At 37.6% G+C, this 16,219-nt stretch overlaps 1 protein-coding gene across 1 annotated transcript; it reads left to right on the forward strand.

Moving 5' to 3' along the window:
* Positions 1-4,115: 4,115 nt before the first annotated feature.
* LOC120276186 lies at positions 4,116-4,941 on the forward strand. The gene is made up of 3 exons (XM_039282912.1): positions 4,116-4,446; positions 4,534-4,631; positions 4,867-4,941. The coding sequence occupies exons 1-3, from the start codon at positions 4,116-4,118 to the stop codon at positions 4,939-4,941; spliced, it is 504 nt and encodes a 167-aa protein (XP_039138846.1).
* The last annotated feature ends 11,278 nt before the right edge of the window (positions 4,942-16,219 follow it).

Here is a 16,219-nt window from a genome sequence, read left to right on the forward strand (position 1 = left end):
GGAGAAATGGTTGATTGTATACACCTTTTATAATTGGCTGAACTATAACACTCATATTTCTGTTGATGCCACAGATGGTGGAGCACTAATGAACAAGAATGTTGATGAAGCTCATAACCTCATTGAGGGCATGGCTCTTAATCATTACAAATGGGCAAATGAAAGAGGCACTCAACAAAAGGTTCCAAGCAAGTATAATGTTGACACTTTGAATCTTATAGTGGCTAAGGTTGACATTTTGACACAAAAGTTTGATAAGTTGAATACAAATGCCATGGGTGTTGTTAATACTTCATGTTAAATTTGTGGTTGTATTAGGCATGAAGCCACAGACTGTTAGTTAGGAAATTCTTCACTTCAAGACCCTTATATTAAGTATGCTAACTATGTCAACAATTTCGGTTCAAAGCTGCAAAATGACCACTTTGCAAATACCTATAACCCTAGATCGAGAAACCATCCTAATTTCTCCTACAAAAATAATCAAGCTCAAGAGGGGCCAAGTAATTTTCGATAGCCGTCAGCGTTTTAGCCAAGGCATCTTAATCCTTAGTCACTTCAGAAATTCAATTTAGAAGAACTACTTAAAACTTTTAATTATATGGGAACTCAAACCAAGCAAAATGAGGAATTTAAACAACAGGGCCATCTTATGGGTGAAGCAATCAAACAGTTGACTTCCAAGGTTGATTCTCTAGCAACACACAACAACAAGATGCTAGAAGCTCAAATAGCCCAATAAGCAAGCTCCACTTCAAGGCCTCAAGGCATGTTTCCAGGGAAGCCTGAAATCAATCTGAATGAGCATTGTAAAGTTATAATCTTAAGGAGTGGCAAGCAATTGGAAGAACCTGAGGTGAGACAAGATGTCAATAATAATTTTAAGGCAAAAATAACTGAAAAGACATAATATTACAAGAAGAAAGTCCAGAGAAGGGGGAATTTAAAGAAAATGGTGAAGAAAAAGCAAAGTATATTCCCCCAAAGCCTTACAAGCCATAGGTGCCATTCCCTGAAAGACTGGCTAAGGCCAAGCTTGATAAACATTTTGGCAGATTTTTGTAGGTCCTCAAGAAACTGTACATCAATATACCTTTCATAGAGGCCTTGCAACAGATGCCATCTTATGCTAAATTCTTAAAGGACATCCTTTCTAAGAAAAACAAGACTTGAAGAGTATGAAACCTTGGCTTTAACTGAAGAATGTAGTACACTCATCCAAAACAAGTTACCTCCAAAACATAAAGACCCAGGGAGCTTCTCGATTACTTATGTGATTGGCACTGTAAGATTTGAGTGAGCTCTATGTGATCTTGGCACTAGTGTCAGTTTAACGCCATTGTCAGTGTGTAAGAAGCTAGAGATGGGAGAATTAAAGCCGACAACAATCTCTTTGCAGCTGGCCAATCGCTCAGTCAAATATCCAATAGGTATCCTTGAAGACATACCCATAAAGGTTGGTAAGTTTTTCATTCTTGCTAATTTTGTTGTGTTGGAGATGGAGGAAGACTCCCAAATCCCTATCAACCTTGGTAGACCCTTTCTAGCAACTGCTAGAGCTATCATCAATGTGAAATATGGCAAATTGTCTCTAATTGTTGGTGAAGAAAAGGTTGTGTTTAATTTGGCTAACTCAATTAAAACCCTTTTTGTAGAAGATTCTTGTTGTAGGATTGATTAACTTCAACAAATAATAAAGGAGATGCCCAATCAATATTTCAATGATCCACTTCAATTGTGATTGATTCATGGTGAAACCATAGGTGATGAACATGACGAGGTTGAAGAATATGGTCATCTACTTGAAGCAAACCCCTATTTTAAGCCTCAAAACCCCAAGGTTGAAAGGTTACAGTTGGATTCTACATCTATTAATTCTAAGGAAAATAAAGCCCCACAGGTAGAACTTAAACCCCTTCCTTCACTTCTCAGGTATGAATTTCTTAGACCCGACTCTACATATCCTATCATTGTTAATGCAAATTTAACAAAAGTTGAAATTGAAAAGTTGCTTAGGGAATTAAGACTACATCAAAAAGTCATAGGATACACAACTAATGACATGAAAGAAATTTACCCACCAATTTGCATGCATAGGATTTTGTTGAAAAATGGCCACAAAGCATCTATAGAGCACCAAAGAAGATTGAATCCTAACATGAAAGGAGTTTTTGAAAAGGAATGCTTAAATTGCTTGATGCCGGGGTAATTTATCCTATATCTAATAATGAATTGGTTAGTCCAGTGCATGTAGTCCCGAAAAAAGGAGGGATAACTGTTGTGAAAAATGAAGATGATGAATTGATACCCACTAGAACAGTTACATGTTGGAGAATGTGTATAGATTATAGGAAATTGAATAAAGCAACAAGGAAATACCATTTTCCCCTTCCATTCATTGATCAAATGCTTGAAAGATTGGCTATGCACTCTTATTTATGTTATTTGGATGGTTATTCTGGTTTTTATCAAATTCCTATTCATCCTAATGACCAAGAAAAGACTACATTTACTTGTCCCTATGGCACTTTTGCCTATAGGAGAATGCCTTTTGGTCTTTGTAATGCTCCAGACACATTTCAGCATTGAACGACAGCAATATTCTTTGATTTTATTGGAAATATAATGGAGATTTTCATGGATGATTTTTCAGTTTATGGTACTATTTTTGATAGTTGTTTGGCTAATTTATCTAAGGTGTTGTGCAGGTGTGAAGCAGTGAACCTTGTCCTCAGTTAGAAAAAATGCCAATTTATGGTGTGTGAAGGTATAGTATTGGGCCACTTGGTGTTTGAGCGTGGTATTGAGGTAGATAGGGCAAATGTTGAGGTGATTGAGAGAATGTCCCCGCCAACATCTATCAAAGAAGTGGGCAGCTTCTTAGGACATGTAGGCATTTATCGCCATTTTATTAAGGATTTTTCAAAAATTGCAAAGGCCATTACTAACTCATTGGTTAATGATGTTCCTTTTGATTTTAGTCGTGATTGTTTGGATGCATTTTGTAGGTTGAAGGAAACACTGATCATGGAACCAATGTTGCAACCACCTGATTGGGAATTGCCTTTTGAGGTGATGTGTGATGCGAGTGACTATGCCATAGGAGTGGTGCTAGGACAAAGAAAGGATAAGAAGTTATATGCAATCTATTATGCTAGTCGGACCTTGTTTGAAGCACAAGTTAATTATGCCACAACTAAAGAAGAATTGTTGGCCGTCATTTTCACTTTTGATAGATTCAGGTCATATCTTGTTGGGTCTAAGGTAATCATCTATACTGACCATGCTGCCCTTAAATACTTGTTAAGCAAGAAAGACGCAAAGCCAAGGTTGATCCAATGGATTCGTCTTCTCCAAGAATTTGACCTTGAGATTAGAGATAATAAAAAAGGCCAGAAAATGTGGTAGCAGATCATCTTTCCATATTGCATCAAGAACCAAATATAAATGGGGAAGATAAATTACCCATTGATGACTCTTTTTATTGATGAACAACTATTAGCTATTTCGATAGGAAATACACCTTGGTATGCAGATCTTGTGAACTATCTTGCGTGTGGAATCCTCCCTCTAGATATGAGTTTTTAGCAGAGGAAGAAGTTTCTTGCTGATGTGAAGTACTACATTTGGGATGAGCCATTGCTCTACACACATTGTGTAGATGGTATGTACAGAAGATGTATTCCTGAAGATGAAATTGAAAACATCCTTTCTCATTGCCACTCTTCATCATATGGTGGCCACACTAGCACTTCAAAAACTGCTGCAAAGATCCTTCAAGCTGATTTTTATTAGCCAACTCTTTTCAAGGATGCTAGGAAATTTGTAAAGGTTTGTGATAGGCGTCAACGAACAGGCAATGTTTCTTGTAGACATGAAATGCCTTTGAACAATATCCTAGAAGTGGAGATTTTTGATGTTTGGGGAGTTGATTACATGGGGCCATTTCCATCATCATGCAATAATTGATATATATTGGTAGTAGTCAACTATGTCTCCAAATGGGTAGAGGCAATACCAACCCCGATGAATGATGCAAAGACCATGATTAAGCTCTTCAAAAAGGTCATTTCCCAAGGTTTGGTATTCCTAGAGCTGTTACTAGTAATGGAGGTATGCACCTTATCGAACGTCAATTTGAGAACCTACTCAAAAGGTATGCAGTGACTCACAAGATTGACATGCCTAGAAACCAAACTAATGATGCTTTGTGGGCGTACCGCACGGCTTACAAAACTCCAATAGGTATGATTCCATTCCGCTTGATCTATGGAAAACCTTGTCATCTCCCGGTGGAATTAGAGCACAAGGCATTTTGGGCTATCAAAGCCCTTAACTTTGACATGAAGACAGTTGGTGAGAAAAGAAAACATCAATTAGATGAACATGATGAGTTGAGATTGGATGCTTGTGAAAATGCTAGAACTTACAAGGAGAAAACGAAGTGTTGGCATGATAAGAAAATTCTTTGATGTGAATTTCATGAAGGTGACTTGGTATTACTCTTTAATTCTAGATTGAAGCTCCTTCCAGGGAAGTTGACATCCGGATGGTCAGATTTATTTCAAGTCGGCAAAGTATATCCCTATGGGGTAGTTGAAGTATGGAGTGAGGCTACCGGTACCATTAAAGTGAATAGGTAGAGGTTAAAGCATTACTATATTGATGAATCAATTGAGAGAGGGATGACAATTTCCCTTTGCAATCCACCGGTGTTCACTTTGTGACTTAAAATATCGCTTCTTGGGAGGCAACCCAAGCTCTCTATCTCTTAGTTTTTAATTTTTGATTTTCTTTATCTTATCTATTTTATATCTGCATTGATATTAACTTGATCTATGTGTGATTTTGTGCTTCTTTTTATAGGTCTTGGCATTAAAATTTGAGAAAACAATTGCATTGAGGAATGGTGACATTAAGAAGGAAAATACGGCCGAATAAGGCAATCAGAAAAGAACATAGGTAACATGTGTTAGATGACATTGCCTGTGCTACTTCTCTAAACACCAACACCGCAACACCTCAAAATCAGAAAGAAACACTACCCGCTTGTGTCAGCCAACACAACTCGTGCCCCTTTTGGAACATACTCCCTCTTCTAAATAGTAAGTAACACGTTCTGACCATACTTTCTAACACATCCCATGTTCCGTGATATTTTTTAGTTTAATTTAAAAAAACCTTCAGAAATTTAAATTTAAAAAATCTTAAATTTTTTTAAATTTTTAAATTAAAAAAACTTAAAAAAAATTTAAGTCACGGATATCTTTCTCTTATCTTATCCTTTTAGTTTCCTTTTCTCATTCTAATTTTTAATTATTTATCTATTTTTAACTTTTATATTTTTCATCCCATCATTTTTACTTTAACTTCCACCTTTTCTCTTCTTATCTTGACCGTCCCTCATCTCTTCTTCTTTAGTCTATCACTGGTCTTCCTCATCCGGCCCCAACGACTAACATTCAACTTTCCATCCTATTTTCTTTCTTTTCCACACTTTAGCCAATTTTTTTTATTGCGTATGTCCAACTTATAATTAAATTCTTGAAGATCACCACTTCTCCTTTTCATCAGAAATTGTCAAGCTTTACTTCTAACAATGGCACCTAAGCGACCACGGGACACCAACACCAAGTCTGTTCATTCCCATCAGGATTCTCAAGCTCCCACAAACCAAGGTAAAGGTACACATACTAATACCTCTAATGCATATGGAATTATTTTTCATGATCGTACTAAAAAACATCGGTACAAAACTCTTGTGGCTAGGAGACTTATGAATACTAGGTACCTTGATAACATTATTCTCAACACATTAGGTATTTTTGATGATGTCTATTGGATGTTTGCTAAGGTAGGATGGACCCAATTTGTGAAAATGAAATACCCTACTTATGAGAGAATCACTTTAGAAATTTTAAGCTCTATTGAAGTATATGTACTTTATGGACAAGGATGTACAGAGGGTGAACTTACATTTAGGTTATTCAATGAGGAACATCATATGATTTTAGCTCAGTTTAACATGATTTATGGTTTCCCATGTGGTGGTGAGAGATGCTTCCCTGATGATTTTCGTGAGAAACAATTTTGGGAGCTTCTTACTACTGAATTTTGATATGAACCTTCTAAGGCTCGAACTTTTAGCTTACGTAACCTATGTTTTTGATATGTTCATATATTTATGGCCCATACAGTTTTTGGTCGAGGTGATAGTGACGGTATTGTTAGACAGACTAAATTATTCTTCCTATGGGCCATGTTGCATGAGGTTGATTTAGACACTGGGTCTCATCTTGCTAGACAATTTGCTAAAGTAGGCAAGGCTACATCCGGTGATATTGTCCCGATGGCCTCATAACTCCATTAGCTCTTGCTTTTAACCGTGATTTATTTTCTCTAAGTGAAGCTATAGGAAGCACCATGATTGATGATGAGTGTACAATGCTCATATATTTTATATCAATTTGTACACTCAATTGGCCTATACTAGAACCCTAATATAGAATTCGATGCTAAATATTGTGTGTTTTTATTCACAGGCTTAGAGCAGTGTTTAAAGATGAGGGAGAGCCAAAGGAAATATTCTAGACCCAAAACAATGAGTTTGGAGCTCTCTCGTCGTCATTGTATAAAGGACAAAATTGGGTGGCTTACGGGTAGCTTACGGTCGTCTTTACGGCCGTAAGTCTATTCCAGAAGACATTGCTGGCATGCTTATGCTCGTAAGCAGGATTTAGAGCCAATTTAGAAGACCTTACGGGCAAGGCTTACACATGTAAAGATGCTCGTAAATACCATCCTGAGGAGCTTACGACCTTAGCATATGCCCGAAGGATAGTCGCAAGAAGCAAAATAGTGAGGCTTACGGTCCAGCATTTACAGCTGTAATCTGGACCATAACAAAATCAGAAGACCTTACGGATGGGGCTTACGACCTTAAGTCATCCCGTAAGGCTCACAACAATCTTCCCTAGCTCCCTTACGGCCTATTCCTTACGCCCATAAGCATCCCGTAAGCAGTCAGGTATAAATATAACTTATGAGGATTTCTAGGATAGTCCTTAGTGTATCTTTCTATTCTTTTGGGGCCGATTCTTGGAGGTGAGGTTAAGGAAGAAAATAGCGAATCTCCAGCACCTTAAGCAATATTTGGAGAGGGATTTTGCTCGCATTCAAGAGGATTAAAGGTCATAGCCGTCGAGCTCAACTTGACGGCGTGCGTGGAAGCTACTTCGATGACTCTCCATCCTGGGGTTTAACAAGGGGGTTTTCATAGATCTTATGTTTACCTCTATTCTTTGTGGAGTGCATTTAGGAGAAATTGCATTTCTACTCTGTATTCAGATTAGGAGTAATATCTCTCTAGGGGAAGATTATCTACTTAAGAGATTGTCATTAGCTCACAGTGAGGTTTCATAGAGTGTTAATGCGATTGTGTGGATGTCTGTATCAGCTCTACACCTATTAAGTTACTTTTCGTCTGAGAAATCGGGGTTTAGTATAATTCTGGAAACCTTCGGTTCAAATAGGATTGCATGATTAGATGAACATTGTCCTGCACTCAATAACCCTAGAGGGATACTATGCCCAGATATCGCTTTCTTCCTTGATTTCCCTCCTACTATTTCCTGTATTTTCTTGTCTTCTTTTTCTCTTGTTCACACACAAGCACTCCACTATTTAGGCTATTTTTTGGATTTAGAGTTATTACTAGTATTCACTTTCTTCCTTGTGGACTGACACTCTGCACTTATGCACACTTTATTATGCAATCGGCACATACACTTGCATCCCTATTAATTGATATAGAGTCTTGCCTTGCCATGAACATGCTAATCAAGGAAGGTGATATCTATATTTTAGTTGTTAAGAATGAAGCATCACCTTGTCCACTACCAAACCCTAAGAAGACCACTGTTCGACAACAAGAGAACTAGGGTTTCCCTGTCCATGATCAACTTAAACCAGTGCACACTGAACGCCCTATTAAGCGTCCACCAACATTCTCCTCTTCCTTCACTTCCATGGGTTCTCCACAGGAAGCTTTCTTGCGTGTTCACCGATCTCTCTCTACTATATCTGTTGAGTAACACTAGCAACGTCTGATCTTGACTAGTGATATGGACAATATGATTCACGCAATGCATACTTAGCACTTGCCTCATGGAAATTTTGCTCCCCCACCTTCTTGACTAGTGAGTCTTCTTCTTACAGTTTCTTTTCTTTTGTTTTACATTGAGGACAATGCATGTCTTAAGCATGGGGGATAGTTAAGTTCATTTTGCATGTTTCATGTTTCATATCAACTTCTCATTGTTATCTTTCAATTTCCATGTTTTGCATGTCCAATTACTTAAAAAAAGAACTTTTTGATGAGGATTTTCAAAACTCTTTTGATTATTTGTTTGTCATGGCTCATGGTGAAAGTCAAAAGTAAGGTAATTGTTCATTACTATAGGCATTTGAGCATACATATAATGTTTACAACAACATCATGTTTTGCTAACTCTATTGCTATCGACCATGTGTCTATTAGTTTGGTATATACCTAGCCTTATGATGAACTTATTGAGCTTCTTGTTGGATTACATTTTCTATGCAAAAAAATAAGAGAGATATGGCATAGGTATGTTTTGAAAGAAATAAAAAGGGCAATGTTTCGCTGCTATATGAGGCTGAATAGCAACATGAGCATCCCTCAAAAAGGTGACTCACAACTTAGGTTGTCCTTAAGAAAAACAAACAAAAACAAAAACAAAAAAAATGAAAAAGAAAGAAAAAAAGTGTTGAGTTGAATAAAAAGCTTATTGATATCTCAAACACATTTGTCACTTTAGTTAAAAAAAGAAGTTAAAGGGTTTTTGTATAGGGTTCCAAGGATCTCAAACGTCCATTGGTCGGTTATATGCCATCTTAAGAGGGCTGGTCATATACAGGTGGTGTGAATGTTTCATTATTGAGTTGTGCTTATATGTGTGTTTACTTACCTTATGATGTTCAGTTATTCTGCACACTCTTGAGAATTTAACTCATGATTGTCTCATTGTTGCACATGCCAATGCAGTTTAATCACTTGAGTTTTTCCTGAGAAAGGATTTGTGCATAAGGATCACTCTTTGCATTACATTTTACAATAATTTTTACTTAAGGTCAAGTAAAGACCTAAGCATGGGAGAGTTTGATAAGTATATAAATTGCATGAAATCCTAATATTACTTTTGTCTTATTTGTTGTTTAGTCATGAAATTTTACATGATTACTATATGGATTTAATTCTCTTTGTTTGGAATACTGCTTTCCATTAATTTTCATGTAGATGAGCAGAATTCGACCCCAAATGTACATATGTTTGATGTATTTTAGAAGGCAAAACAAGAAGTAAGAGATGGAGGATCATAAAGGGAGAAGGGGATGTAAGGCAAAGAAACAGATTAAAACATGACTAGCCTGTGTCAATTAGCATGAGTGTGTTTAGTGTTGATGCCGAGGTTTAGAAATCAAAATCAGAAAGATACATAAGCGACCCATGTTACCTGACACCACCAGTGTTTCGTGACATAAAAAGAAATCCTAGCCGTATAAAAGGAAGAGGGGATGAAAAGAAAAGGAGAAAGAGGGTGGCTAGGATGAAAAGAGAAGCGATCTCCATAGAGGTAAGAGAAGACATCAACAATGGAACCAAACAGTGGAGAAAAGAGAACATCAAGCTTGGATCCATGTTGATCTGTCAATCGTCAAGAAGGGGTAAGGAGTTTCTTTTCTTTTAAACTTTGAATTTTCTTGTCAAATGTTAAGATCAATGTCTATGGATTGTATCTTAAAAATGGAGGAGTAAAACCTTTCTTTCTAGGACCGGGACTAGTCCAAGGATTGTAAAAGATATTTTGTTCTGAATTTCTCTTCTTTGTTAATGGTTTATTGATTTTGATTTGGTTTTAAAGCACTTAATGCTTGTGATTTTGAATTCTTTCAATTGCATGAACTTATGTGTCAAAGGAAAGACTGAGAGGTGAACTTTCATACTAGAATTTTAGAACCAAACCTAAAATCTTGAATTAAGGTTTCTTAAGGATCCATTGGATTGTCACATAACTCAAAGGGTTAAATTAGGTTTAATCACCACATGAGTAGGGATTTGCTTAATTAAGCAGCTTGTTATATCGTGGAAGCGGATAGCAAGTATTTAAGAACGATCCACCTTTGAGATCAATTAGACCAAACCGAGAAAAGTTTAGAGCAAAGTCTTTAGCCTTCCTTGCGGTGAACCCTGATCCTAGGATAATTTAAGCTCGAATTTCCCCAAGCCATTATACTTAATCCCCTTTAGCTTTTGTTAATTGTAGGATTTTGTCTTATTTGATTCAATTTTTCTTTTTTCTCATTTCACATTATTTTGTTTGTCTAGATAATCTTAATCGTTATTATTCGCTAATTTGCAATTTAGTCCTTTTGGGAACGATAATTTTATTACTACTTGACAACCATGCACTTGCGGATCACACCAATATTATAATTTTAAGTCAAATAATATGTGTACAAATACACAAACAAAAAAAAATACACAGAATGTTATACAAAAGATTATAGTTTTAAATTATTGTCATTAAAATTATGCTGCTTTGTACAACAATATATTTTTTTATATAAATAATTTAGTATTGTTATGAAACATTTAAAATGAATGCCCATTATATTTCTCTCAACTCCTCTTGACTCTTAGCGTTTCATTTGCCAAAAGTTTATTCAGTTTCTAATTTAAACCCTATATATATAGATATATATGTACCAAAAGAATGATATAAATAATAAGAACAAGAAAGAGAACTTCCACTGCTTTCTTTTGCTCTATGTTTGTCTTCCTATATTATATAGTTTTATAACATTATTTGTCTTGCTATATTATATAGTTTTATAGCACGTTATCAGTACGAAGCTTTAACCAAGCTCTGACTAATCCAATTTCTTGGCAAATCTTTTTCATGTAAATACACGAACATTTTTTTTTTGTAAAGTCAAATCTTGCAGAACTTGATTTTGTTGCCCTTGACATTTCGGAAAAGAATTATTTGTCATGGGGGCTTGATGTTGAAATACATTTGAATGCTAATAGACTTGGGGAAACCATCAAGGTTAGTAATCAAGAATCCTTACAAAACTTCACAAAAGCAATGATTTTCCTCCGACATCATTTGCACAAGAATTTAAAAATTGAATATTTAATTGTGAAAGATCCACTTGAATTGTGGAAAAATTTGGAGGAAAGGTATAAGCACCAGAAGATGGTAATTTTACTGAAAGAGATTGGATGCATTTATGCTTACAAGATTTCAAAACAATAAGTGAATATAATTCAGCCATATTTCGAATCAGTTCTCAATTGAAATTATATGGAGAGAGGATTATTGATTTTGATATGCTAGAGAAAACATTCTCTACTTTTTATGCATCGAATATGCTCCTACAACAACAATAATGATAAGTGCCTGTATATAACTAATACGAAGTATTCTTTTCTTATATTGAGCATTACTTTTCTTAAATTTTATTGCTTATTCGTGTGTATATGTGTTCTTTTGTGCCTTTAGGGTTGCGGAGACAATTGTGGAAGAAAGAAACCAAAAGTAGATCGTGGGTGCATTTGTTGTTGAAGTCTTGGATTGAACAAACGTGAAGACATAAGTTGTGCTCAAATACATGTGAGTGTGTGCCAACCTCCATTGTGCTCAAGCGAACACACAAATTGGAGGGGCACAAAGGCAATCACACTCATGTGTTCCTACTTGTGCAATACTAGCAAGATCTTCGTCAATGTGGTTTAGTTGAAGACGCGACACGATCTACTATATGGATGTGTGCCCATTCATGTGGCCTCGATGAAAAGAGTTGATTTTGGAGCATTTTAGGAGAAGTATTGTAGCAGTTTACTGCAGTGAATCACTGCAGCAAAATCACTATAGCAATTACTTTTTACAGCTCGCAGGAAACCAAATTTTGGAAATCTACATGGCCGTGTGGATGCCCGATTCTAGCCCCTATAAATACCGCGATTTGAGACGTTTTGAAGAATCCTTTTCTCATCTTTTTCCCATCTTTGGAGGCGCTCAAGGCTAGGGTTTGCAGTGTTTTGGCTAGGTCTTTAGAGTAGTTCTACAGCCTTCGACATCGGGTTCCTTTGGAAGAGAGTTATTAGGGGAGCTTTCGTCGGCATCGATTCGGCAAGGTTTGCCCTAGGCTTGACAAGGGAACCTTTGGGGAAGATGAGGCGGCTCTGCAAGACCATCGATACGAACTAAGAGGGGTTTTATCCATGGATTTCATGTTTTTACTTTCGATTTTATTATTGATTGTGTATTTCTCCATAGAGAGCTAAACACTTAGTCGGTGCTTGGACTTGTAAACCCTAGGATGATTTTGTTTCATTAACCTTTATTATGCTTCTTTAATTGATGTTTTAATTGAGTTCCAACCTCGAATGCTTGTTGAATTGATTTTCCCATAGAGTGACACTAGGGTTGAGAATCTACATTGGTAATCCTTGTGAACGAGTGACACTTCATTAGGATTAGAAAAAGCTAGGTTGAAGATGGTCTAGAGGGTGAGCCGAGAGGTAGCAGAACGTTCCCTTTCCCTTCTGGTGTGATTTATTCTACCTCCACGTTCCAAGAGTTCTTTGCGGTCATGATAGATTGAAGTGCTAAGAGACAAACTCCATTGGGGCTTAGTTACATGAGCAACAGTGTGAAGTATTGAAGTAATCCTTAGTGCTGGGGTTTAATTGTGACTAGGGGGTTTTTGCCTGGACCAAAGGGTTAGATCTATATTTGGGAATAGGGTTTATCACTTGGAGTCCCTAGAGCTTTAAGCAACTTTACACAGTGTGAGGCGTTGAGAGTATTCCTTTCCGCTGGGGCATAGTGTATGGTTAGTCATGGTTGACCTTAGGTTTGGGACCATGTGTTTTAGGATTTCCATGACTCATTAAACATCAGTTAGGAGACATAATGATTAGTCTTACACTTGAAACAATAGTCCTAGGGTGAGCAATGTCTGGGTGCCCCATTTTTCTATCGATTGTCTCTCCTTATTTCTATTGCATCTCTTTCCTCTTTTCTTTATTTTTTTCTTGTATTGATATTGTTCACACAACTCTTGAATTGTTTTCACTATAGTTAAATTGCAATATTTGTTTTTCTGAGCATTATTCCCTGTGGATACGATTACCCACTCACCAGGGTACTTTATTACTTCAACAACCCGTGCACTTGCGGTACATAGACATAAGAGGTGTGTCAAGTTTTTGGCGCCGTTGCCAATAAATAGGCATTTGGGAAGTATTTGCACTTTCTATTTTAGCTATTTATCACTTTGTCTATTTCACACTTTCTTATTCTTCCATCTTTCTCATTTGTTGTCCTTTATCATGTCTTACTCTTTCTTGCAGAGAGCTTAAATGATGATTGATCCGCTCATTGCTCTATATTTCCAAGTTGAAGCTCTCAGTGAAACGTTAATAGAATTTTTACTTCACAACTACAGAGCAATCCATGTTTCAGTACATATCATCCAATTGAAAGGAGATACTCAAACCTTTTATGGAATAGTAATGGACAACATTGGGAAGCACCTCAAGAGGAATTTCAAAAGGGTGAGATACTTGAAGAGGATGCATTTCAGTTACAAAAAGTATTAGCTAACTTTCTTGAAGCATCCAATGTCCGCTTCCAAAATATTGAGACCACACTAAGATGTCATGAAATTTTCTTTAAAAGCCTTGAGCATCAATTAGGAGGGATACTTGACACACTCTCCAAGGAACAAGAAGTATTTGGGCAGGCAATTCAAGTTCCTTATAGAAATGATGTGGTAGTGAATGGAACTGAAGAAGTGGGGTAGAACGAGTATGAGGTTGTAGAGATTGAGAGGATGCAAGAAGAACCTTTCTTTCAAAGTGAGGATTGCTTAAATGGACAGTATGCTTATGAGCAAGAAATAATGCAAGAAGGGTTGCTGAAGACATACTGCTTTCAAGATAAAGGGAAAGAAGAAGAGAACCCTAAAGTAATTGAACAAGCATCTCTCTTTGGGATTGATCAATCCATAAATTGCAAGAAAGAGATTTTGGGAATGGGAGAAGATATGGGTAGGAGATTTAAACCCTCCCAAGACCCACCTTTGCTAAGTTTAGATAACTTCCAACCCAAATTGTTCCCATAGAAGCCAAAGGTAAGATGGTTAAACTATCTAACAAATGCTCCACTCAAGCATATAGATTTTTGGTTTAAGGGAAGTAGCTATGCAATTTCTGGCCTGAAGGAGTACACTCTTTTTTTAGCCCCATGAGGTAAGTGCAGGTACATTAAGCTTAGTGACGTTAAACAAGCGCTTCTTGGGAGGTAACCTACGTATTTAATGCTTTTCTAGGTTTTAGTTTAGTTTTTGCATGAATAAAAGCTTTAGTGTTGGTGTCTTGATTTTTACATGCTTTTGCTATGTTTTACTCATGGATTGTTGGTGTTTTAGTGTACTTAACTATGATTGGCGAATTTTTTAGGACATTTAAGCATGTTTTAATGAGTCTCTGCTCAGTTTTCCCATGTATATGCAACCTCTGTATGTGTAAAAGTGTTGCAGAAATTTGTCTGTAGAGTCTGTGAATTTTCTAAGTCATCTAGAGAAGACACACGGCCGTGTGGAATTTTCACACGGGCATGTGTCTCCTTTCAGAGCTCATCCTGAGAGGACACAGGGGTGTGTGAAAGCCTCTGTGAGTGACCTTGTGACGGTCACACGCCCGTGGGTAATTTCCACACGGGCGTGTGGATCTCTGCAGAGTGTTAAGTCTCCATCCTGAGAAGACACATGGGCGTGTGAATGCCCCTATGGATGACCCTGTGGTGGTCACAAGGGTGTGGGTACTTTCCACATGCATGTGTGAAACTCTACAGAGACCTCTTCTCCATCCCGAGAGCACACAAGGGCGTGTGAGTGCCCCTATGAGTACCTGATAAGTGCTTGTGCGATATGAATGCGAAGCGTTCATTCCTTATGTTGAGCATTACTTTTCTCAGGTTTTTACATTAATATGTGTGTTTTTATGTTACTTTTACGCAGGTAGGGCTGTGAGGCCGAGTATGAAGGAAATAGGCCAATGTGGATCATAATGCACCTATTTTGGAGAAGATCTTGCTAAGGTTCAAACGCGAAGACATAGGACAGGTGTGAGATGCTAGAGTGTGTGCCAACCTCCTCGTATTTGAGTTTGCACAACCATTTGGAGGGGCACAAGGGCAGTCACACTCAAGCATTCTGACTTATGCACATAGAACAAGATCTCCATCAACTTATCCGTCATTGAAGAAGCAAAGCGATCCACGGCATAAACGTGTGCCCGTTTATGTTACCTCGATGAAAAGTGGATTCGGGAGTATTTTTTTTGGCATAGTACCGTGGCGATCTTGAGCAAAACATGAGCGATCGTTCACAGCGACGAAAATGCGAAGCAGAATCCACGGGCGTGTGGAAATTATCACGCCCGTGGGGAAATTCCACAGGGGCGTGTAGCATCGACGTGGAGTTGCCCGATTCACCCCTATTTAAAGCGATTCAGCCCCGATTTTTGGTATTCTTTTCTCCATCTTTTTCCCCAACTTGTGAGAGGGCTTCGGCTAGGGGTTTCGAGGGTATTGGCCAAGGTTTTTGGAGAGGTTCTACGGCTCCGACATCGTGATTCCATTAGTAAGAAGGTTGGTAGGGGAGCTTCCATCGAGGCGTATCCTATACAGGACGAAGGAATCCTTGGACGACGAGTAGAGGACTTTCCACAAGACCATCGACACGACCATCAAGGGGGTTTCTTTATGGATTCATTGCTTTTACATTCGATTTCTTTGATTGTACTAAGCTCCATGGAGAGCTAAACCCCTAGTGGGTACTTTTATGATTGTGAACCCTAGGATGTATTCGTTTCATTGAACTTCTTTATTATGCTTTCAATAAATTGATGTTTATTGTGAGTTCCAACCTTGAATGCTTGATTGTATGAACATTTCCCCTAGAGTGACACTAGGGTTGAGAGTTCTTGTTGGTAACCTTGTGAGTGAGTGACACACCACGAGCGTTAGACAAAGCTAGGTTGGAGAGGGTTGAGAGGGTGAGTCGAGAGGTATAGGAGCATCCCCTTTCCCCTCCGACGTGATAGATTCTACCTCCGTTCCTC

Source organism: Dioscorea cayenensis, chromosome 14, assembly GCF_009730915.1.
Source record: "Dioscorea cayenensis subsp. rotundata cultivar TDr96_F1 chromosome 14, TDr96_F1_v2_PseudoChromosome.rev07_lg8_w22 25.fasta, whole genome shotgun sequence".
Taxonomy (NCBI): Eukaryota; Viridiplantae; Streptophyta; class Magnoliopsida; order Dioscoreales; family Dioscoreaceae; genus Dioscorea; species Dioscorea cayenensis.